The sequence below is a fragment of the Crinia signifera genome, chromosome 4 (genome assembly GCF_055691185.1).
Source record: "Crinia signifera chromosome 4, ASM5569118v1, whole genome shotgun sequence".
Lineage (NCBI taxonomy): Eukaryota > Metazoa > Chordata > Amphibia > Anura > Myobatrachidae > Crinia > Crinia signifera.
The window spans coordinates 182,055,084-182,081,531 of record NC_139220.1 but is presented as its reverse complement, the minus strand read 5'-3'; the positions used below and the strand labels follow the sequence as shown (position 1 = coordinate 182,081,531).

At 42.8% G+C, this 26,448-nt stretch overlaps 1 protein-coding gene across 4 annotated transcripts in view; it reads right to left on the bottom strand.

Annotated features, from left to right (window-relative positions):
* FRMD4A (FERM domain containing 4A) overlaps window positions 1-26,448 on the bottom strand; it is a 432,053-nt gene that overhangs the window by 264,195 nt on the left and 141,410 nt on the right. The window contains exon 1 of one of the 4 annotated variants that reach the window (XM_083183111.1): window positions 332-686. The exons of 2 other annotated variants lie outside the window; for them this stretch is intronic. In XM_083183111.1, the coding sequence (XP_083039237.1) occupies window positions 332-526 (195 nt within the window). In that variant the 5' untranslated portion in view covers window positions 527-686. Of the gene's footprint in view, window positions 1-331; window positions 687-26,448 lie in introns of those variants that run through there. One more of the 4 variants, XM_083183110.1, reaches the window with a different exon arrangement.

Below are 26,448 nucleotides of genomic sequence, written 5' to 3'. Positions count from 1 at the left end.
AAACTCTGATTTACAATCCCAAGGTTGCACAACACAATTCTAAATAATCAATGACATAGAAAATAATTACGGAAACAGTGTTTGCAAGCACAAGCTACTCATTAGTGGGGTTGCACAGAAGTTTTATCTAAGCAACAAATAACTTTTTCTTATTATCACTCACAGACTTTTCTACATCATAGAACAATATGTCATTTTTCTGTAATAATGGTTTAGAACGCGAAAGCTTTTTCAAATTGTAGAGATTGCAGCATTTTTTTTTAAGACAGCTGGGATTAATGTCAATAGCCTGCATGTTTTCAATGCTGGAAGTGCACTAGAGTTCACTTACCCTTTCTCCGCTTCTTCTTCTCAGTGATCCATATGGTATTTTAAACAAAAGTCTTCGGGCCCTGCCCGGAGTCACGGCTGTCTGTAGCACCATCTCTGTCAGGGAGCCCAAGTCTGGTTGTACAGAGGGGCTTTGCACAAAGACTGGAACACCCTTTCCTTTACAACAGCTAGCAGTCTCCTCCAGATTTTTCATATATCAAATGACTGAGCTGGTTTTAGTTTAGAGACCTTTCCTGAATCAAGATGTGGCTTGTCAGGAGGGTGGGAGGGGGGATAAAAACACAGAGTCTAAAAGCATGTTTTAAGAAGCAAATCTCTGACTTCCTCTAGTTCCCCTGCATACTTTGCACTGCAGGACTGCTTAGGACGGAGTAATGCTTCCAGGGAGTGTGATCCAAAAATGTCAAAGTCACTTCTTGTAGCTACAGATGGTATCCAGGTCACTTGTCTAATCAGAGCTCTAACAGACTTATTAAACATCTGTCATGTGATCATTCCCCCCCTCCCTCTCCCCCCTCACCATTGGTTTGCTGTATACAGTTAATCACGTGACCACCTGAAAAGAATATCTTGCGTATTACCATCTGGTGCTGTGATTAATGTAAATCCAACATCCAGCTTTTCCTTGGTTGGGACATGAAACAAGAATATCCTTTACTATATATAGGGACATTGGTGATATTATGCCAAATTATTAGTAATACACCTTATATCACTGTTTTTTTTTGAAGATGTTGAGTGTTTAACAGAAATATTAAATAAATGTTGGCAAGATCTGCATTGTGTAATATAAAGTGAGTATTAAAACAGATGGGAGGACATCAGCCTGTAAGGGAAGATATTTTGTACAGGAGTCATTAAAGTAACCAGTAAATAATTAAATAAATAGGCAGTGGGTGGTGGCATTGGATGGAGGGGGGGGGGGGGGGGTCGGGTCATGTAGTGCACTATAGTGTAAAGGTGCATATACACCGTGCGATTTTCACTATTGCCTATTTTGACTATACAGGTTGAGTATCTCTTATTTAAAATGCTTGGGACCAAGGTGAATTTTGGATAACAGATTGTTCTGTATTTCTGAATATTTTTATATTTCAATGAGGTATACCAATAAGAACAGTATTGCTGGATATATGAGTCACACATCTTGGCAGGCCTAGGTCTTTAGATTGGATTTGAGAGGATTTTCTCACTACTGCTCCTACGTTCCCAATTAGACAAGGCACAAGGCCATGCATTACAGAAGCTAGTGCCCCTATCCATTTGTGCGCTAATCAATGCATACTATGGCTGCATACCCAACTGGGTGTCTTCTGCAGAGGCATAAACCAGAACTGTCCTCCTGTAGGTAGCGAGAAGAACTAGATGTACAGTTTTTCAAATTATTTTCCCTACATCAGCCACTGGGCTTAAATGGGATAATCCTGATAATTTTATACAGCTCCCCAAGTACTGCTTTGGTCCTCACACAAAGATATTTGAGTCTAGCACTCATGTGGCAATGTACAGTAACTCATTCCTGGCTAGGGTCATTCATGCAAGGTGAATATGCAATTAAGTACTCTGGGGGTTATTCTGGTTCACTCGCACAGGCACAGTCACTCTCTAATGGACAAAACCATATGCACTGCAGGTGGGGCTGATGTAACATGTGCAGAGAGTTAGATGTGGGTGTTTTATTGTTTCTGTGCAGGGTAAATACTGGTTGCTTTATTTTTACACTACAATATAGATATCAGTTTGAAGTACAAACCCCACCCATATCTAACTCTCTTCACATGTTACATCAGCCCCACCTGCAGTGCACATGGTTTCACTCATTAGAGAGTGGTTGTGCCTTTGCGAGTGAACCAGAATAACCCCTACAATGAGGTAGCCATTATGGAAAGGAAAATGGACAATCCCTTGAATGATTCACTGTAGAAAGGACAGTAGTAATAATAATAATAATAATAATAATAATAATAATTATTATTTTTATTATTATTATTATTATTATTATTATTATTATTATTATTATTATTATGTTGTGCAAACCAATCAGACAGAACTGTACAGAGAATGTGAAGTCATTTGCTTCAGTCCGTACCCCAGTGGAGCTTATAGTGTAATAAACATACACACTTTAGTAAGAGCTAACCTTAAAAAAAAGGACCGCTGATAGTAAAGAAATTGCATTACCTTCTGTATACAAATGTGCTTAGCAAGTGCAAAATGCAATGTTATCCTCACCACAGATGTGGTGTCCACCACTAATTACTGTCTGTACATACTATAAACCAAGAGTACAGTTAGGTGCAAGTACTGTCTCCTTTCTTCTCCCATTAATACCTAACAGAGCATCAAAAGAGCTGCATTAGGAGGAAACAGGAAAAGGACAATTTAGTGAGAGTGTAAATGGGAGAGTAGTCAGTGCTTAGTCCTGACTGATTACTACCATTGCAGCCTATTCCCTGATGAAGTACAGCCACTACATAAGTGTCAGACTAGATGGAAACTTCAATGCCCATAAGGACATAAAACTGATTCCTAACCAAAATAAAATGCAGGTGCAACATCACTAAATGAGACAGTTTTATTTTTATTGCACAATCGAGATGTTAATAGCTCCAATGAGTTTTGTTTTTATGCAAAATATAGTAATTAGAATAACATATCAAGTTGTTTCTACTAATACTGTAGAAATAAAGAACTGCTTACATTTTACACTATGACTGCACCCAATACACTTAATCCCCAAAGGACTTTGCCTTAAGAACCCCATTCTGCACACCTACAAAACTCAATATGCACATCATCTCTGCTACAGGACTTCTGAGAGACTGCGAAACCACCTTATTCATGTCTTCTACAGCACCAAGAGAAATGTCCAAATGGAAATACAAATTTTAAAGCGCTCCCTCACAAAGGACTCAATACAGATACTACAACAATATTATAAAACACTACAGCTATGTCTAATCAATAACAAGAAAAAGAAACTTCACAGACTTCGCATAAAAGCAGGACTTTATTCAAGCACACAGAAAGTCCACCCCAAGTCTGGAGGGATAGAACAGAACTCCCAGCAAGACACAGGTAAATTTAACTGTGTGATTAATTTGTCATCTCACAAACCCACTAAAGTAGAAGTCAGTGTGCTATCTAGAGGACTTACATTCTGTCCGACCAAGCCTCTCGACAAAACAGAACTATGTAGTGACATGGAAGAATATTTTAGGAAACTAAGACTGAAGGAGTTCTTCCATGACAGAGAGGAGACAGAACCAACAAATAGCCAATCACAAATTAGACCAGTCCACAAGAAGAGTTCTGTCTGGACACCACCACCTGGCCGCAGTACCATTTTGGACCTATATATTGACTCTTTTAGAAATGTGGTCCAGTCAACAATATTGGAAAAACATAAAAAGGAATACTTTAACATCAGTGTGCAAGAAAGAAGAGCTATTCACACCTTAAGAAACAACAAGAAAATCACCATCAAGCCTGCAGACAAAGGTGGGGCCATAGTCATCATGGACACATCGGACTATACTAAGGAAGCAAATAGACAGCTGATGGATATCCAATACTATACCAAACTAGACAAAGATCCAACTCAAAAATATTTAAGGGAGTTGAGAAGGCTTGTCAGGGGGCTGTCAGCAGAGTCTACAGAACTTTTGGACTTGATACCCGACAGTCCCAGAATTGGAATATTCTACATGCTTCCCAAAATACATAAGCCCGGCAACCCAGGGAGGCCAATCATCTCATGCGTGGGAACCCTCACTGAAAAAATCTCAGGATGGGTAGAGGGTGTCCTGAAACCACTGGTGAGACATACAACCAGCTTTCTCCAAGATACCACGGACCTACTGAATAAATTATCAACCCTAGGTCCCCTCCCTAATGGAGCCATCCTTGCCACCATGGATGTGGAATCCCTATATTCCAATATCCCCCATGAAGATGGACTGACAGCATGCCAGATATATCTTGAGTCCAATGGGATTGCTCCTGGTCCTGCAACACAGCTTACAAAATTCATCCTTACACACAATTATTTTTCCTTTGGTAAAGAAATATTTCTACAGCGCACCGGGACCGCCATGGGCAGTAAAATGGCACCGCAATACGCCAATCTGTTCATGGCAAAACTCGAGAGTGACTTCTTGGCATCCTGCTCAATCAAACCCTTGGCTTACTTCCGTTACATCGATGATATCCTGATCATCTGGACTGATTCTGAACAAGAACTCATACATTTCCATGAAAAATTTAACAGATTTCATCCAACAATAAACCTGACAATGAATTACTCATATACCGAGATAAACTTCCTTGACACCACTATAACAATTCAAAACAACGCAATACAGACAACCCTATACCGAAAACCCGTGGATCGGCCTTCATACCTCAGATGGGACAGCTTCCACCCGAAACACATCAAAAAATCCATTGTCTACAGCCAGGCCATCAGATATCATCGCATTTGCTCCAGCCCAGCAGATAGAGATGTCCACTTAAAACAACTTAAAGGGACCTTTTTAAATCAGGGATATCATCCCACATCAATCAACGATCAGATTATCAGAGCCATCAGGATACCCAGAAATCAACTTCTCCAATATAAAGAAAGAGAAAGAAACAACCGTGTACCCCTGGTAGTCACCTACAACCCACAGCTTGAGGTGCTAAGAAAAACTGCAAAAAAACTACATCACATCATACACAAAGATGACCGCCTGAAAACAATATTCCCAGACCCTCCACTACTATGTTACCGACAACCTGCAAACCTGAAAAATATTATAATCCGAAGTTCACTGCCATCCATTACACAAAGAGGAACCTATCCCTGCAATGTAAGGAGCTGCAAAACCTGTGCCCATATCCTCACTACAGACAGTGTACGGATCCCCAACACACAACAGGACTATAAGATCCCAGGGACATTCACATGTTCTACTACCAATGTAGTGTACCTGATTCTGTGCACCAAATGTCCTATTGGGGGTCTGTATGTTGGAGAAACAGGACAAAAACTTAAGGCAAGGATGAGGTCCCATCGCCACACAATAAAGGAAAAAAAGACACACTTTCCTGTGGCCAAACATTTCTGCAGCCCAGGACACAATCAGGATCATATGAAAGTGATTATACTAAAAGGAAATTTCAAATCACAAAGAGACAGGAGGGTCTGGGAATACAAATTAATGACAACGTTTGACACCCTTAACACAGGACTGAATCTATCCGAGGGATTTATGGCCCACTACAACATCTGAGGAATCTGGCCCAGAGAGTGAGGGCATCGGAGCTCTAACTCTGGTCTGTCATCAACTTAGAGACAATAAAACTTTCACACTACTTATCTACAAACCAATTAAGGACTCAATTTACAAGCTCATTCTGTTATTTTGTTTTGTTTTGATCTTAAGAATGTCCATCTATCACATCTTGTTCCTACACTGCTGTGTATATATATGTGGTTCTTCACACACCTTGTTATACCATGCCTGAGGAAGAGACCTAAGAAGTCTCGAAAGCTTGCATTTTAACAACATTTATTTTTGTTAGCCATTAAAAGGTATCATATTTGCTAGATTGCTATTTTGTTTTTCTCACTGAGGAACAATAAAACTTTTCTTATAGTTTTGGTAAAATTCCCAAAATATCACGTAACAAAGTTATACTTGGTTTCAATGGCTGCATAACCCTGAAGTGCCCTGCCCGGTCTAGCACAGCAACACAGCTTTCTGTTTGAGTCAGGAGAATGTTAGCAGGAGAGAGGATCACAGGGCTTCATCAGTGGACTCAGCTAATGGCGGTAACGTCGGACAGCTAAGCAGAACTTCGGTGTTTAACTGTTGTTTTTTAGTGAACTCTACCCAAACTATTTGGGTGGATTCTTCTTTACTGCTAATTATGCTACCCCATCTTTTTACTGAGGATGCCGGCTTTATTGGTCCTCTGGTAAAGTGTATCATGTTCCCAGAGGCATTTCTCCTGAGACCCACAAGTTCAGTCCCAGTTCTATACCTAAACTTTGTCAAAAATATCCAAATTGCCAGATATGTGTATGCAGTGCTGCAAAAAGCTGACAAAATCCATATTTACTTTGAACTGTGTAACATAATGCCACGCAAAATGTCTGTAGCCCCTAGCAAGGAAATGGTTAAGGATGCATTAGAAACTGTTTGAATAAAACAATCCTGCCTTGTTCCTAAGCTGTTCCATATGTGTGTAGTTCCCCCAAAAAAGGCAGGAAAAGACGTAAGCCTCTTTTTTCATTATTTGAATAAAGCTTACAAAGCTCCTTTATGAAGATTGGGTTTCATGTTACATTTCTGGATCATAGTGATATCCGAAGAGCTTTTTTTCATATTGCCTCAAGTAACTGTTCTAAAATAAAAGTTTAGGTGTAATGATTTGTTAGTGACGGAGGGGGAAAAAGGTTACATGGCCACACACTGAGTAAGCGGAACCATTTGTGTAATAAACTGTCTGCAGCCACAAGCTGTTTCATTTAGTAACAAACCAATGTATATCTTGTTTACAATGCGCAGCTAACATTTCATTTTAGAGGCGGAACTAGCAAGTTGTGGGCCCAGGTGCAAAAATATCCTCCCCCCCCCCCCCCCCCCCCCATAAATGTAGAGCACAGCTTTGTGTGAAAGTTGCGTGGACACATACTATTGTCACAGTAGTGTCCGGTATTCACATCACATAGCAGTGCCGTTTATAGAAGCTGATTGGTTAGTCTCTCTCCGAGATAAATCTTCCCCTATATAAGTCAGAAATGCCGGGAGTCTGTGTGACCATCATGCATACATGATGCATACTGGTCACATTGATCTCCAATATGTTATAATTACCTTTAATTATCGTTATCAAAAAATCATCAGTAGTATTATATATACTCCATCTTACACGTTATTTATCCAGGACACATATCATACCTAGAATCTATTAGGTTGACCACCGTTACTCTAGATACACATACACCTACTTATCGCAGATCACTAGGGTTTGCAAGAAAGGAGACTGAAGTGTTGCTGATGTCGTACACACCTGGTAAAATAAAGCATGCAGATTAGTGATTGCTCATGTAAAACTGCTCAATCTTGGAAAATTGTTAACATCTGGTGAGAAATAGTGGTGGAAGGGCATACAGAGTGTGACTAAAGCCGTAATATGCTCTTCACCTTGTATGATTCCAACGCTTTTTTAAAAAAACCTTTTCATTTTTTTCTCCTAACCTGTCTAAAGTAAGTGAATGCAAATCTTTAGACAACAAGCAGTTAGTCTGAACCCTGTACTATGGGGGTAATCTACAAAAGAAATACTTTATCAGCTTAGAAAATATAGGTATTGTTGATGACCAGTGACTGATTGTTTGTATCAGATGCCGTTCAGGCACTGTAGCTAATCAATGTTTATATGGCATCGTAGCATAATACACTAAGGGGGATATTCAATCTTCCACAGCCATCTCTCGACGAGGGAGATGGCTGCAGGGCACTATTCAATGCTGTCTTCCCCAACAGCATTGAACAGGGGATCTTAGTAGAACAAGCCCGTGCTCCTTCTGCCGAGAACAGCTGGGAATTGACGGGCTCACGGCTGCAGCTCGCCGATTCCTGGCCGCAGCTCACGATCATGCCCCCTTCTCGTCCCTCGGCAGGCGGGACATTGAATCCTGCCTGCAAATTCTTGGTCGAGCAGACTGAGAACAGGACAGGGTCACGTCTGTCGTGCCGGTTGGACAGCTGTGACCCAACATTGAATACCCCCCTAAGTGGACACTGCTCATCATGCAAATATCAAATTAGGTACTCAAGTTACAGGAAATCAATGCATAAAAGCATGGAACATCATCAGGAAATTTAGATGTTATCTAAACGGACTTTGACCATGGAATGATTGTCGGTGTGAGGTGAAGTGATTTAGGTATCTCAGAAACAGCTGATCTCGTGAGATTTTTCTATAGATTTTACAGAGTATGGGGCACAAGTAAAATGCATCCAGTGTGCAACAGTTCTGTGGTTGAAAAGGCCAGGTAAGCATAATGACAGATTTTTTGTTTGCATCCATGAGAATTGAGGCTGTTCTCTGGACAAATGGTCATGCTACCCATTTTTTAAACTTGACGACTCCCTGAATGGCTCCCCAAAACTGTGTGTCACTCCTGCCACCGAAGAAAAGAAGGCAGGTCTTCACTAGCTGGTCAGCTGCACCTTCGCTTCCTCCTTCATCTGCCCACACACCTGGTGCACCCCCCCCCCCCCCCAAACTAGCCACTTGCAGACAGAAAAGGGGTGGGGTAATAATGTGAGTTGCACTGAATCACATCATTGCAGCCCTACACTCCCTTGACCGTGCCTTTAATTTGAGCATTGTGAAGTTGGAGGAGGGCCTGGGATGAAGCAATTGTGCCTCTAAGTCTCAGCACCCCCACTCATCATAATGATGCACCCGCTATTGAGCCAACCATGTGGTCTCCTCCCGGAGGGGGCAGCCAGAAAGTTCATTAGTATGCCATTAATAAAAGATGAATCTATAAGTGACCACTTACTGTATGCAAGGATCATTTTGGAGATGTTATAGGAATATACAATATAAATAAAATAACTGAGTTTAAATAGGTTACCATTGTCTACATCAAGTACATGTTTAACACAAAATAATAATAATAATAATAATAATATTTATATATCTCCAATAGGACTCAAGGCACTTATAATAAACATCTAAAGAGCACAATGAAAATAAAAAATATACCTGCTTCTCTTATAATGCCAAATCAATTAAGATAATTGGCTATCAATCAAATGGATTTTTATTTCAGCAAGTTGTGGGAAATATAATGAATAGGGATTTTTCTAAATCAATGATTGTGTGTGATTTTTGCAAAAAGATTTAATGTATAGATATTTTAACAGTAAAATCAACCTGTAAATTCAAAATGTTTGCAGAAAGATTTAATGTATAGATATTTTAAAAGTAAAATTAACCTGTAAATTGTAAATTCAAAATCAATGATTGTGTGTGATTTTTGCAAAAAGATTTAATGTATAGATATTTTAAAAGTAAAATCAACCAGAAGGTCATCAATACTATTCTTAGGGTTAGGAGATAAAATATGTAATTGGATTAAAAACTGGTTGCACAATCGGGGACAGAGAGTAGTGGTAAATGGCATAAATTCCTGCTGGGGTAAGGTCCAAAGTGGAGTCCCACAAGGTTCCATATTGGGACCCACCTTGTTTAATATATACATTAATGATATAGGTAGTGACATAGTGAGTATGATTGCAATATTTGTGGACGAAACAAAATTGAGTAAGGAAATTAACTCAGGAGAGGATGTGGATACACTACAAAGTGACCTAATTAAACTGGAAAGGTGGGCGAAAAGGTGGAAAATGTGGTTTAACGTTGATAAATGTAAAGTAATTATGGGATCAAAAATGAACAAGCTACTTATAGGCTAAATTGAATTATTATAAGGAATTATGCTGTAGAGAAGGACTTGGGGGTCATCATAAATGAAAAATTGGGTAATAGTGCACATTGCTTAAGTGCAGCAGCAAAAGCAAACCGGACAAGGGATTCAAGGGATGCCAAAGTGATAGTGCCCCTTTACAAGGCATTGGTGAGACCACACTTGGAATATTGTTTTCAGTTCTGGGCACCACACCTTAAAAAGGACATACATGAATTGGAACAGGTGCAGAGAAGGGCGACTAAGCTAGTAAAAGGTCTCGATACTCTAGAATACAAAAATAGGTTAACCAGGCTGAATATGTTTTCACTGGAGAAATGGAGGTTGAGAACTGATAAGATTAGCATGTTCAAATACAGGATTGGGAATCATATGGAACAGGGAGATGATTTGTTCATTAAAAGGCCTATACTTAGGACACAAGGGCATGTACTCCGTACTGAAGTAAGAAGAGGATTCGTCATCATTAAAATTCTGGAACTCATTGCCGGTGGGGGTGGTTACAGCAACTACATATACTTCACATTTAGTATAATATCTTTGAATCAGGCAAGTAAAGAACTGTAAAATTCTGAGGACCAAGTTAATTTTCATAATCAGTATAATTAATTCTAGAATTCAGAGAGGTAAAGGGGCCTACACAGGGGGCTACACTGCTGAGCGATCTGAGAAATGTAGATTGCTCAGCACACAGCGCTGCACAGTAATGTGTTAGCACTGTGTGCTGAGCGATCTGCCAGGGCCAGTGTTCTCTGGTGAGATCACTGGCCCTGCCTGCAGGGCAGGGGCGGATCCAGGATAAAATGACAGGGGGGGCACCATGATAAAAGAGGGTTTAGGTGGGGGAGGGGCAGTGTTAGTGGGGCCAGTGTACATGCTAAGAGAGGGGCAGAGAGAGGGTGGGAATGGGATTAAAAATAGGCCCTGGCATTTAAATTACGCAGGCCCACCATGGTGACAAAAGTGAAGGATGTAGTTGTGCGCGCGCCAAAGGCGCACTCCGGAAAATGGGGTGTGGCCACTCAACAGGGGGCGTGTCCTTGAGTGTAGTGTACAACACCATATACAACTTCTACACATTATGCAACAAAATACTAGACCCCATTATACTTGCCCCTTACACATGATGCCAAATGGAATGAGCCAAAATTCACATAATGCCACACGGATTAAGCCAAAATTCAGACAGTGGCAGAGCCTGGCTGTATTCAGAGCACTGCAGGTCCCGGCTATTTAAAATAATACCCCTTTCACACCAGAAAATGCATTCCCAGGTTGGCCCCTTTTACACCAGCCTAGTCCCTGCATTTTCTGGTGTGAGGGGGAGAGAAAACCACCCCTTTAACCAGTTATCTCATTTAACCGGCTATATCTTCGGAACCAACTGACCCATTTACATGAGACAAGTATCATATTGAAGAACTTTTGAGTGGGCTTTGAATGATTTTGGTCCAGTGAAACTGGAACATTTGGTTCAAGAGTAATCTGCCCTCAAAGAACATGAACAGCCATGAAATTACATATCAAAAATAAAAAAATTAGTTTACACACAATATCTCTGGAACCGATTGACTGATATGGACCATCCTGGTATCATATTGAAGGCCCAGCGATTTGGAATTGAATGATATCAACGACAAGATTCTGTGATGCCAGGGAGGGAACTGGCAGCTGTCGGAACCGGGTGGGGGTCGGAATTGACGGGTCCCATATTATCCTATGGGGAAAAAACGTTACAGCTTTGCCAGGCGATATCTCCGGTTCCCGGGGGGCTAGAGACATGGGGCTGGTCTCATTGGAAAGCCCTGGTCCTCAGCTACAAAAAGAAATGACAGGGGGGGCACGTGCCCGGGTGCCCCCCCCCTGAATCCGCCACTGCTGCAGGGCCATGCATTGCTATCACATAGGCCCCTACACACGGAGCGACGTAGGGGCATTTTCTAAGCGATCTAGTCAGATCACTTAGAAAATGAAATTGGCCCGTGTGAAGCCTCTTTAGTTGCACTCTCCACAGGTTTCACTTGCCTTATATTAAATTAGACATAAATAACAAGACAATATGTTAAATTAACTATTAAGAAATTGAAAAGATTGACTTAATTAGTTGATTATAAAAATAAAAAAATGTTTAGTGTCATAAGGACTATAATTACTAATCATATAATTATTTGGAGATGAACACCTATTCCCCTAAGATAAGAAGGATAGAGATGCCGTCCTGATACTACTAAATAAACACACAGCGGAGTAATGGAAGCATCTATTACAGTATGTTTGCGTGCAACCAATTTACATGCAGCTGGCTGTAAAATGCTCTGTGCCTAAAGGGGTTTCATGAATTTGGCCCAGTTACACTTTCGTAACATATGTCACATTTAGTAATAGTGCTGAGTCGGAGCAGCATGGATACCTGAAAACAGTACAATTATTCCGCACAAATCAGGAATTTGTGTACACCCACATCTCTTGATTAATCTCTATATTAAAAAAAATATTTTGTCTGCGTCTTCTTATCTTTTGCAATGACCTGTAAGACTGTCAGATAACAGCCACATAACAAGTTCAAGCAAGAATAAGTATGATAATGATAAGACACCTACTGTATGTATTTAAAAAAGTCAGTCCACACAGTCTCAAGCGCTCTCCCCCTGCAGCTGCTGAATCCCAGGTGAAAATATTCAATCAATGATTATTTCAATGGACAATCTCTATGCAGAAACAGGGATTATCTGCAGCGCTGGGTTAATGTGCAATTCTTTATATGGGGTTCGCAGGTTTTCAAAATTAACAGATTGTTCCAGAAGTTTTTTCTTCTTTTACTTAAAAAAACTTTTATTTATGAAGCCAATATATATGCAAAAAAAACTTTTGCCAAAGATATAAGTAAAAAACTTTTCCCAAAGATATGAATAAAAAATTGCAAAAAATACAAAATATAAAACACAGTATACAGTCTCGTTCCTTGCAGAAAAAAAAGTTTTAAAATAGGCTCACCGGACCTCTCGGGGGCAGAATCTCCTACCACTTAGATGTTTCTCAATGGGATTTCTTTAGCAGGATGAAATGCTGCTCCTTCACTGGTACTCTTCCCTTCAGGCACCACACTGCCACTGTGGTGACCCTTCGGGTTTTCCCTGTGTTTGGATAAAGTATTCCCTCGTGTGTAGGAGATAGGGACAGGTAATCCTTAGAGCAAAAAGAACACACAGCCTGCGTTCCTCTCACCAGCCAGCACCTGCCTGCGCTCGCAGTCTGGCAGGGTCACCGGGACGCTGATCTTTAAATGTATGCTGTGGGGCTCCGATGTTATCTGGATACCTCTCCCAGGCTTCACTTGAATGTATGTGAGCCTCTCGGGGTGCGATTGTATATACCCCGGTACTGCTCCCTTGTGTCTGTAAAAAGCCGCCAGACACAAGGGAGCAGTACCGGGGTATATACAATCGCACCCCGAGAGGCTCACATACATTCAAGTGAAGCCTGGGAGAGGTATCCAGATAACATCGGAGCCCCACAGCATACATTTAAAGATCAGCGTCCCGGTGACCCTGCCAGACTGCGAGCGCAGGCAGGTGCTGGCTGGTGAGAGGAACGCAGGCTGTGTGTTCTTTTTGCTCTAAGGATTACCTGTCCCTATCTCCTACACACGAGGGAATACTTTATCCAAACACAGGGAAAACCCGAAGGGTCACCACAGTGGCAGTGTGGTGCCTGAAGGGAAGAGTACCAGTGAAGGAGCAGCATTTCATCCTGCTAAAGAAATCCCATTGAGAAACATCTAAGTGGTAGGAGATTCTGCCCCCGAGAGGTCCGGTGAGCCTATTTTAAAACTTTTTTTCTGCAAGGAACGAGACTGTATACTGTGTTTTATATTTTGTATTTTTTGCAATTTTTTATTCATATCTTTGGGAAAAGTTTTTTACTTATATCTTTGGCAAAAGTTTTTTTTGCATATATATTGGCTTCATAAATAAAAGTTTTTTTAAGTAAAAGAAGAAAAAACTTCTGGAACAATCTGTTAATTTTGAAAACCTGCGAACCCCATATAAAGAATTGCACATTAACCCAGCGCTGCAGATAATCCCTGTTTCTGCATAGAGATTACCTACTGTATGTACTCAGGGCCGCCGAGAGGCAGGGGGGGCGGGTACATTTTACCTGGGCCCGTGCCTGCCAGGGGGGCCCGGGTCCAGCGGACACACACTTTAAAAAAAAATATTTATTGGGCTGCGGGTGCGCCGGGATGACAATGACCCGCACGCCCATGTGTCCGGCCACCCGCCCACCCATGTGTCCGGCCACCCGCCCGTCAGCTGCGACTGCCCCTGCCCTCCCCTGTCTATCCTTCCCCTGCACACAGAGAGACAGACGCTAGAAGTCATAGTTCACCTCTAGCGTCTGACAGGAAGCACAGCTCTGCACTTCCTGGTAACGCTGCAGAGCTGTGCTCCCTGTCAGAGACGCTGGAAGTGAAAAATGACTTCTAGCGACTTCTAGCAGGATAAAGCAGGGGCAGCTGCAGCTGATGGGTGGGTGGCCGGACACACGGGCACATATTAACCCCTTGGCAACGAGCTAGAACCCCTGGCAATGGAAATCCCCCTTGGCAACGAGCATTAACCCCTGGCAAAAAATATTAACCCCTTGGCAACATTCAATAACCCCTTGCAACGCATATTAACCCATTGCCAATGAGCAAGAACCCCTGGCAATGGACAATAAACCCCCCTTGGCAACGAGCAAGAACCCCTGGAAACGGACATTAACCCTCCTTGGCAATGAGCATTAACCCCTGGGAACAAATATAAACCCGTTGGCAACAAGCAATAACCCCTGGCAATGCATATTAATCCCTTGGCAACGAGCAAGAACCCCAGGCAATGCACATCAACCCCCCCTTGGCAACGAGCAAGAACCCCTGGCAACGCACACTAGCCCCCCCTTGGCAACGAGCAAGAACCCCTGGCAACGGACATTAACCACCTTGGCAACGGACATTAACCCCCTTGGCAATGGACATTAACCCCCTTGGCAACAAGCACGTAATTTATAATTTATTAGAAGCCTTACTGTGGGGGGCAATGTGGTGTGGCATAGTCAGTGTGTATCGACTTTTGTGTGACATCCCATTTTTTTGGGACGGTTCTGCGGGAATTAGACACTGCATGCGTCTAATGAGGCAGGCAGGCAGGGAGGCTGAGGGCATGGCCAGCAGTTCACACAGCACTAGCCATGCCCTCACAGCGACAAAATTTTTACCTCTGGCACGCAAATATATTCCTTTCTCCACTGCCAAAGTTGGAAGGTATGCATTAGGTGTGAGGGGCATTGCAATGTGTGGCATAATGTGTCAGAGGCATTACAGTGTCCAGCATAGTATCATAAGCATTGTGGTGAGCTGCATCATGTTTCAGAGAAATGGCGGTGTGTGGCATAATATATCGCTCGCTCAGACACTGCCCGGCTGTTCCCGACCCGGCCTGCGCTGCGTGTCTCGATCATAGGTCACGCTGCGCAGGCCGCAGTGCTGACCACCAGCGCCGGAACCTGCTTGCCGCCGGGCCTCCCACATCCTCCCACATCATACCCGACGCCGGAACCTGCTTGCCGCCGGGCCTCCCACATCCTTCCACATCATACCCTACGCCGGAACCTGCTCGCCGCCGGGCCTCCCACGTCGCACATGTCTACCCGATGCCTGCCTCCGCAGCTTAGAAAAAGTAAGTCAGTGTGGGGGCACAGGGGGCAATTTTCTTTTAGGGATGCCAATCCCGGGATTGAGCATTTTTCAATCCCAGTGATATTGGTGTACCGGCCCCAAGATTTCTGTTGCCATCCCTTACATAGAAATGACCTTCTAGACCTAATTTGTCTCTGTCCCTGCGTCCCCACCATCTCTGTCCCCACCCTCTGGCCCTTCGTCACCACTGTCTCTGTCCCTGCATCTCGCCATGCCGCTCTATGCACCTTTGTCCCCGCCATCTCTCTCCCTGCATCCCCACCATTCCTCTCACTGTCCCTGAATTTTGCCACAATCTGTGTGGCATAATGTGAATTTTGGCACAATCCATGTGGAATAATAATGTGGCATAATGTGAATTTTACGACATTCCATGTGAATTTTGGCTCATTCTGTGTAGCATAATGTGTAAGGGGCAAGTATAAGGAGTCTACTATTGTGTTGCATAAAGGGTATATGGTGTGGTACACACCCCTATATCCTTTTAATGGCCACACCTCTTTTCTGTAGCTCGCCACTCCAGGGGGGCCCCGTGACACTGTTGTACCGGGGCCCAGGATTTCTCTTGGCAGCCCTGTATGTACTATTCCCACTGCTCAAATGCTTTCTGGAGAGTAGGGGAATTATTTACACAGATGCCCCCCCCCCCCATACATTTCATTTATATATATTTTTTTATCTAAATACTCATTGACAGGAGTTTCATGCTCATTGCCAGGGGTTTCATATTCATTACCAAAGGTTACATGCTCGTTGCCAGGGGTTATATGCTCATTGCCAGTGTTTCTTTTGCTTGTTGCCAGGGGGTTACATACTCGTTGCCAGGGAGTTACATACTCATTGGAAGGGAGTAACATGCTCATTGCCATATATATAGATACAGAAGTACCAACACACTCGATTTTTCTACGAATGGGGTGCAAACAGCACCCACACTTCCCAGGTTGGGGTGCAGTGGCCTGTGACCACACACTCTAGTAAATACAAATACAGGGGGCCCAGCACTCACTACAACAAGCTAACTAACCTTAACATTAAAATAATCAATTAAATAATTAATGGGGTTTTAGTTCATGAATTGATCAATGCATTTAAGCTTCCAGCCCATCGCCAAGGGACCCCATTTCACTGCAAGTCCTACACTAACAACTGGTTTTCTTAGGAACCTGGCATCTGCTTACACATCATAGCCAAAATGAACATGTGTTTTTTTCTTGGGTTAAAGCTCACCTGCCAAGTACCTTATGGCTTTTAAAGAGGAGACAATCCCAAACACAGCACCTGAATTAGTATTAAAGGGGCAGCTGTCAAAGGTTTCAGGTAAATGAGCTTATCTAGGGTGCATGAGAAAGCTATGGTCACAGTAACAGAGGTTAATTAAAAATCAACCCAAATATATAGATACAGAAGTACCAACACACTCGCCATTCCTACGAATGGGGTGCAAACTTCCCAGGTTGGGGTGCAGTGGCCTGTGACCACACACTCTAGTAAATACAAATATATATATATATATATATCATAGTCCATAGCCTCGGCACTCCGTTCCAAGAATAATGCTTCTGCTCCGGTGCCCTCCTGTGGGGGACACTGCTATAATGTACAGATGAGGCGGCACTCAAAATACTTTTTTAAAAGTGCTTTTAGTGTAAAAAGTGCATCATCAACGTTTCGGGGCTCAAGACCTGATGATGGGGTCTTGAACCCTGAAACGTTGATGATGCACTTTTTACACTAAAGGCACTTTTAAAAAAGTCTTTTGAGTGCCGCCTCATCTGTACTATATATATATATATATATATATATATATATATATATATATATATATATATATTTCGCTACATAGAATTGGTAATTCTGGGTAGCGATGTACCCTACCCAGTAGGACTACTAACATCTGTCCAGTAGGACATTTATTATGTGTCTCCTCCAAGATGGTGGCCATTTTTGGAGGGACATTCCCAGCAGATTCCATACGGATGGCCAGACCCATTGGAATCTGCAGAGACGATGTACCCCCTACAGCGCTGGCTCCCGCAAGCCACCCCTTGGGCTGCAGTGCCATTGTTATGCCACTGTCTGTGGTCATGTACTAACCAAGAGCAGGTTTTATGTTAGTAATAATGCAGTTATACCAAGACAATGGTGATTAATAGAGTCTAAGCTATTGCAGGTAATAGGGATACTAGAGCGTATCAATTGGTTTTATCTGAGATACAGTATAATTAGGTTTGGACAGATCCTCTACCTTTCTTTTGTGGTGTGTTGACGGATGTGTTTTCTCTCATACATCATGGTGTCATCCAGTAATTATGTGAAACTGTATAGAAGATCATCCACTGTATACTGATAGTAATACATTTTTTGTTACCTGTTACTTGGGAATATAGTACAGCTGAGTAAATGTAACTATTAAATTATCTTGACACTTCTGGACCATCCCACCCCTTTGATTCCTTCTCTTGTGTATGCCAAAGCATTATCTAACTGCTTCAATTTGCCTTGACTTTGGCAGTTTCTTTTCCACATAAATTCAATCACCCTGTATATTATTTTTATTTGTTTTTATCAATTTGTACATTCTTTATGTTTTTATCTGCTTTTAACTTCCCACCTGTGATGATAAAAAGCTAGTGTACATATTGTCAGTTTTTAAAAAGAACTCCCAATTTGTACAAACTTTTACACATTTTAGAACAGTATAAAGCAATCAAGATTGTAGATCAGATTGTACCATCGTCAAGCCGTTTTGACAGCGAATCATTCTCTCTTGTTTAAATTAGTTTTCACATGTTTGACCGGGTTCACACATTAAAACAAAACAAACAAACAAACAGCTGCCTGCCTGTGAGGCAACTTCAAAAGGCATACTAAGCGGCAATTTATGAAAATATCTCCATGGAGTTTAAAGAGAATCGGATTTGGGTTTACAGCAGAGATGTGCTAAGGTTAGAGTAAAGGCCCCCATACACGAGCCCTTATCACACGATTTCAACCCATCCGGCTGATAATTGTGTCAAATCGTATGTAATTTACTACCAATTCCGATCCAATGCATGGACTATGAACCTCTCCACCATCAGCCGCTGCCTGGCTTGCCTGAACAGATAGGGGGCTGATAACTCGGCAAGTAGTTGCTACCATGGGGAGACAATAGCCCAACATTGCTGCTCTTTCCTTCCGTCCTGAGGAGCAGAGAGCTTACCTGAGAGCTACAGTATCTTATCAGCAAGAGAACAGCTTGCAGCTGTAATGATGGGAGGGGGGAAGCACCGCTGACTGGATCAGACAAAAAGCAATACGGATCAAAACGTGGGAGATCCAACTCCAGGAAGATGACATATTGCCTTGTTTTTTTAATCCAGAGCTGGTGGGAAGGACTCAGAAATACTCAGAACTGGTAAATTTGGGTGGGTTCTTGTTTCAGAAAACCAAACCTCTAATTTACACTAATTAAAAAAAAAATGACTTAACAGAAAATTACTTTCCCAAGCATCCTGTCAAGGCATTGGTTACATATACTAGCATCACAGCCAAAATGGAGTGTATATCTCACAAGAACTAGCACATTCAGTTGCAAGAAAAAGTTTGCGAACCCCTTGGAATTATCTGGATTTCTGCATAAATTGGTCATAAAAAGGGTTATGATCTTCATCTAAGTCACAACAATAGACAAATGCAGTCAGCATAAATTAATACCACACAAACAATTATAAGTTATCATGTTTTTATGGAACAAACCATGTAAACATTCACAGTGCAAGGTGGACAAAGTAAGTGAACCCTAGGCTAATGACTTCTCAAAGAGCCATCCTGGAGTCCAATCAATGAGACGAGATTGGAGGTGTTGGTTATAGTTGCCCTGCCCTATTAAAAACACGCACGTCAGTTTTAAGTTTGCTATTCTCAAGAAGCATTGCCTGATGTGAACCATGCATCGCACAAAAGAGCTCTCAGAAGACCAACGATTAAGAATTGTTGACTTACCATATATACTCGAGTATAAGCCATATCATTGAGTGAGGGTCCCACTTGAGGCAATAAGTTTTCCCAGTTTTTTTGTTGTAAAATTAGGTGCCTCAGCTTATATTCGGGTCGACTTATATTCAAGTATATACGGTATATAAAGCTGGAACGAGTTACAAAAGTATCTCTAAAAGCCTTGATGTTCATCAGTCCATTGTAAGACAAATTGTCTATAAATGGAGAAAGTTCGGCACGGTTGCTGCTCTCCCTAGGAGTGGCCATCCTGTAAAGATGACTGCAAGAGCACACAGCAGAATTCTCTATTAGGTGAAGAAGAATCCTAGAGTGTCAGATTAAGACTTAAAAAAACATTGCTGCATGTTTGAAGTTTGCAAAAAGAGCACCTAGATGTTCCACAGAACTACTTGTAAAATATTCTGTGGACAGATGAAACCAAAGTTGAGTGGGTTGGCAGGAACACAAAACACTATATGTGGAGAAAAAAAGGCACAGCACACCAACATCAAAACCTCATCCCAATTGTGATGTATGGTGGAGGGGGCATCATGGTTTTGGGCTGTATTGCTGCCTTAGGGCATGGACAGATTGCTATAATCTTAACACCTCCTCCTCTCCAAGAATGATGATACCCAGAAAGCAGAGGAAAATATTGATAGTGTGATATCACACGAGTAATCAACAATACAAATAATATTTAAGTAATCACTGACTCATACCATAAAAGAATGGTGGATAACAGGGGGATCCGCAGAGGACTTAAACGCCATCTCAACGGATCCAGGGACGCCTGTGTGGATGTTACATCTTATGCCTATTTGTCTACATATGTTTGTGGACAAAATCCAATGGTGAGAGTCCCTCTGTTATATCCCTCTGTTTCTGTTTTTATTGCTGATTTAAAATCTTTATTAAATGGTATTGCACCATGATGGCTCTTCACTTTGTTATCTCTCATATGAGTTAAACCTTATCCGGATGTGGAGGAATAAGTGAATGCTGTTGGTGATAGGACCTGTCTCTCAATAAACGCGTTTGGTACAAGTCAGTGATTACTTAAATATTATTTGTATTCTTGATTACTCGTGTGATATCACACTATCGATATTTCCCTCTCCTTTCTGGGTATCATCATTCTTGGAGAGGTGTAAAAATTCTCAAGCGCCCAAGGAACGCTCCAAATCTGTATGTTTCTCTTTATTGAATTGGTTCTTCAATTTTGGTAACGGACCTCAGGCTGCTTGTAGCGCATGGTATATAAGAACACTAACTTGTTTGCTCAGATTGCTATAATCAATGGAAGAATGAATTCCCAAGTTTATCAAGACATTATGCAGGAGAACTTAAGGCCATCTGTCCACCAACTGAAGCTCAACAGAAGATGGGTGATGCAACAGGTAAATGACCCAAAGCACAGGAGTAGATCAACAACATAATGGCTTCAACAGAAGAAAATACACCTTCTGGAGTGGCCCAGTCAGAGTCCTGACCTCAACCCAATTGAGATGCTGTGGCATGACCTCAAGAGAGTGATTCACACCAGACATCCCATGAATATTGCTGAACTGTTTTTTAAAGAGGAATGGTTCAAAATTCCTCCTGACCATTGTGCAGGTCTGATATGCAACTATAGGAAACGTTTCATTGAGGCTATTGCTGCCAAAAAAGGGTCAACCCATTATTAAATCCAAGGGTTAACATATACTGTCCACCCTGCACTGTGAATGATTACATGGCGTGTATAATAAAAACTTGAGAACATATAATTGTTTGTGTGGTATCAGTTTAAGCAGACTGTTTTTGTCTATTGTTGTGTTTTAGATGAAGATTAGAACACATTTTATGACCAATCTATGCAGAAATCGAGGTAATTCCAATGGGTTCACATACTTTTTCTTGCAACTGTATAGCTTGGTGTAAGAGAAGCGGTGACAGTCACATAATAATATGTCAGACACAGACACAATAGATGAAATGTCATATAAATTGTTAATGAGACCTGTTCATTCATTATCTACTTTCCTTTTACCACTTTCAGAAGTGTTATTGTCTATTCAACCCAACGTATTGTTCTGTGCACATTCTTTTATTGATCTGTTTTATTCAGCTCTCTTGTATATGTTATTGCTTTATTGTCTTTTTGTCACTGTTCGTTACTGCCCTGGCTAGACATGTACACAGGTCGTCCCAGGCAATAAGACATGTGAGTGAGAGTGAGAACTCTTCTGTCAGGGACCCAAATATATTGTCTGTGGTATTGCCTTATGTGACTCTGATATTCGAGTTATTAACATTTGCCTGCCAAGATATACAGTTACATTTTGTGTATAAAATAATAATAAAACCCCCCCCCATCAAAACAGTAACATCCTCAGATTAATAAAAGTAAACACAAAGGTGATGTTATTATAGTCCCTTCTTCAGTGCACATCAGATGGAAAACACTGGGTCATGCATGTGCAGAAGGGACCTACTAGCAGTGTCATAACTACAGAGGGTGCAGAGGACGGAGCTTGGGTGCCCCGGAAGCCCAGCAGGCAATACCCTGCACCTTCCGGAATTGTTATTCATTTCAATTAATTTTTTGTACATTTAATTGTGTTCCCCCACCGAGTTTGGGGCCCTGCAATTCACTTTCTGGTAGAAGGGAGGAGGGTAGAAAAGGAGAGCCATCCTCAACGTGGACCTCCACATTGGTGGAAAATACTTGTGAGATGATAATGTCATCATCTCACAAGACCGTAACTAGAGGCATGTCTGCGCTGCTGGTGGGACTGGAGCGACTGGTGAAGCTTGAAGAGACTGGAGAAGCTGGGGGACTAGGGTGTCTGGCAGAGCCTGAAGGACCTGGTGAGTGGATCTGAGAGTAAGCAGTCTGACTGACGGCATCCCTCTTCTCCCCCCTTCTCTTATGGTGCTGCTGTGTAGTCTATACACCCTGCACCCTTTTTTGAAGAGCAGATTCTCCACCCCTTTTTGTATTTGTTGATGTGTATTCTTGCTGTCCTCTGGTGGGTGAAGGGTGAGAGGGAGCAGTGTACTGCTACTGACTGTGTGCCCTCCCCTCCCGCCCCCCCATATTGCATAGTCTGACTGTTCTCTGGTGTGTGAAAGGGAGGGGGGCAGTGCAGTACTGATCACTATGAGCCCCCTTCCTCCCCTCCTATCCCCTTAAGCCCCTATAGTTCTTCTTTTCAGTCTGCTGTCCTCTGGTGGGTGAAGGGGGCATCGAAAAGTGCAGTGATGCTGCTCACTCTCCATGACACTGTCTCTCTGACACTATCTCTTTCCCCATGACACTGTATCTCCCTCTCTCTCCCTGACACTCTTTCCCTCTTATTGACACTGTCTCTCTCTGCCTCTTTCCCTGACACTGTCTCTATCTCTCTCCCTGACACTGTCTCACTTTTTCTCCCTGACACTCTCCCTTGCTCCCCTATCTCTCTCCCTTCCTGATATTTTTTCTTACTCCTGCTTGCTCTCCTCCCTCTTTCTCTATCTGACACATTTGGCCAGTATTCAATGGCCGGGCTGGCGGCTGGCAGCGAATCCTGTGTAGGATTCGCTGCACTTTCGCCACAATTCTCCCTTCAGGGAGATTCGCCCAGCAGCCGCCCATCCTCCCTATTCAACACGTCAGGGGCTCTCTGCCCCTGACGGCGATAATCACCCTCTGGGGCGAATAGTCCTGGGCTCTCTCCCCTGCTGCTGCGGCTACACTGCCACTGCAGGGGATTGAGCAGAGTCCCGGCGGGGGAGCGCGCTGATACTGCCAGGAGCCCCCGCACAGCCTGAGGATGGGGACGGCTCCAGCAGCAGTGGCAGACCTCCGGCTCCAGCAATCCCAGCGCTGACATCTGCTATCACCGCGCTGGGGCTGCCTGAGCCGGAGGTCTGCTACTGCTGCTGGATCTGTCTCTACGTCAGCTGAGGCAGGTCTGTGGGGTCAGGGAACAGAGCGGGCGGGGATACTTCACCCCTTTCCCCTCCGCTGAGGTCCGCACATTTCTGAAGGGGGGGGGGATAGCCGCCGCACAGCCTGATGATGGACGGGCCCAGCAGCAGTAGCAGACCTCCGGCTCCAGCAGCCCCAGCGCTGACATCTGCTATCACCGCGCTGGGGCTGCCAGAGCCAGAGGTCTGCTGTTGCTGGAGCCGTCCCTGTCCTCTTGCCTGTCAGCTCATGTCCCCCGCATCCCCTCCCCCCCCCCCCCCACACCACAACCAGTGCAGAAACACACATGTGTCCCACCTGTGGGGGTGTCCGGTCACTGTGGGGGAGAAGAAGAGCTCGCAGGGTGCTGGTAGGGTGCTGGGATCGGAGCCGCTGCACTCACTGGTCCCGATCGTGCCTATGTAATGATCGGGACCAGTGTGCAGTGAATATATAAATATTAATGAGCGGCTCCGGCTCCCGGCCCCCTGCTGGCGAATGTGTAAAAAAAAATATATATATTGTTTAAAAAAATATATATATATATTAAAAATATATTCATGTGCTGCAAGTATATGAATAAAAATAGCATGCCCTTTCATAGAAAAAAAAATCTGATTTTTTAACACCAAAAAAAAATTTAAAAACGCTTTCATTTAAAAGATCACATTACAGTTCACCTAAAAAAAGATGACGAATGCTAAACGGAGAATCATGGCGAAAATCAATGGAGAAAGCAGTTCTCCATTTGAGCATTGAATACACTGTCGGCGAATTCCACTAAAAACCCCATTGAAAATCACAGGCGAATTGTGGAGAATCATTTACGGCGAATCGGCAGACATTCGCTGTTCATTTGTGGCGAATTGCCTCCATTGAATATGGCGAATTGTTTTTTCTAACAGAAAATTCGCCGTTAACCCAGCGAATTGCCAGATTCACTGAAAAAAACGGCGAATCTGAGGCATTGAATACTGGCCAAAATGTCAATGTTGCCCATATCTGGATTAAGAACATTTTAGTGGTTGAATAAATTAATAAAACATTAAAACTGGAATACAGTATTTTATATTATTTAGGGCAGTATGGATGGTGTAATGGTTAGCTTTACTGCTTCACAGCACTGAGGTCATGGGTTCGATACCCACCATGGCCCTGACTGTGCGGAGTTTGTATATTCTCCCCGTGCTTGCGTGGATTTCCTCCGGGTACTCCGAAAATATACTGGTAGGTTCATTGGCTCCCAACAAAATTATCCCTAGAATGTCTTTGTGTGCATGTACATGTGATAGGGAATATAGATTGTAAGATCCACTGGGGCAGGTACTGATGTGAATGTTCAAATATTCTCACTAAAGCGCTGTGGAATATGTGTGCCCTATATAAGAAACTGTTAATAAATAAATAAATAAATTATTATTTTCTTACCAAAGATAACATATTCTACAGCTGTATACTACTACTAGTAACACTGTAGTTTTATAGAAATATAAGTGGCTCAAAACAAATTAATGTTCCCTGGGAAAATGAAAATACTTATGTATTTAAACGCATTATTGCTCACAGGGCCGTTTCTAGACAATTTAGCTCCCAGGGCAAAGAAATAAAAATGCGCCCCCCCCCCCCCCTGATTACCGCAGGAATTGTCATTGTCCTCCCGCACTTAAGTTGGCCAGCTGAAGGCCAAACAGTGACCTAGTACACCTCACAGATCAAGGCCAATGACAGCCTACTTAAATCATTATACACTATTTATCCGTGATTCCAATAACACATTACGCAGCACACTGTGATGACAATTACACCTTATGTCGCACACCATGACGACAATTACACATTATGTCGCACATCATGATGCCCATTAGACCCCACACTGTGATGCCCGTTACACTCCACACTGTGATGGCAATTACGCAATACTCCCCACACCGTAACGCAGATTACACATTCGGTACTTGTGTAATATCTGGGCGCCCGATTTTTTTCATTGTATTGCATCGCATCGCATGCAATATAGTGGCATACAATTCATGCGATGTGATTTTTCATTGTAAAGACCCAATTTTTAATTGAATAGTCACCCATGGGTGATTTCATACCCCCACTATCCAACTACGCATGGAGTTGCTCTTATATAGGCCCTTATTCTGATTGACGCGTACTTTCCCGCATACTTTCGGATCGCGTATTTACGGCGTCTGCGCATGCGTGGAGAACGCCACGCGCATGTGCCACGCCTTGACTCCGTACCTGTTCGGCCAAATCCCGTACAAAACTGGTCACCGCAATCATTCGGGAAATATGGGCGTATTATGGGCGTCATGCGGAATGACACATGGGCGTAGTTTCAAAGTGGGCAAAACGGGGCGGAAACATGGGCGGACACGGGGGAGTACACTTATGTTGGGGGGCGTGCATTCGGATAGCACTCCGAATGCACGCGAACAAAAAGGGAAGAAATGTGCGGTGTCCAAAAGGCCACTATTGCTTTGCGGACACCACTCGTTCCTGCGGGAGGCGAACGGACCGCCTAATGACTACAAGCATTAACACCTGAACCCAATAAAATCGACTCCTTTACTCATTACTCACTAATAGGACGCTTGTCAGTGCTTTAATTGAAACCATTGCTGCTTCAATTGCTGTAAGGGTTAATGTGTGCAATGCATGTGTTAGGCATGCTTGTAAGGATATATTGGAATCTAATTGATTCCAATTCCAAATAAGCATTTTTTTATGAGGATAGGTAATTGAATAAGTGGGTCATGTGATGTATTGCAGAATTGACATAATAGTGGGTTGTTTGGCGTAAATACTCCGCTTACGGGCGGTAGCACCGCTTGGCTCCCGTTCGGATGCGGTATTCCGAGCATACTCTGTAATACTCTGTAATACCGTGCAGAATCGGAGTGTTTCTCCCGCACACGCATGGTTTGTATGTCGTCCGTAAACACGCCCTGT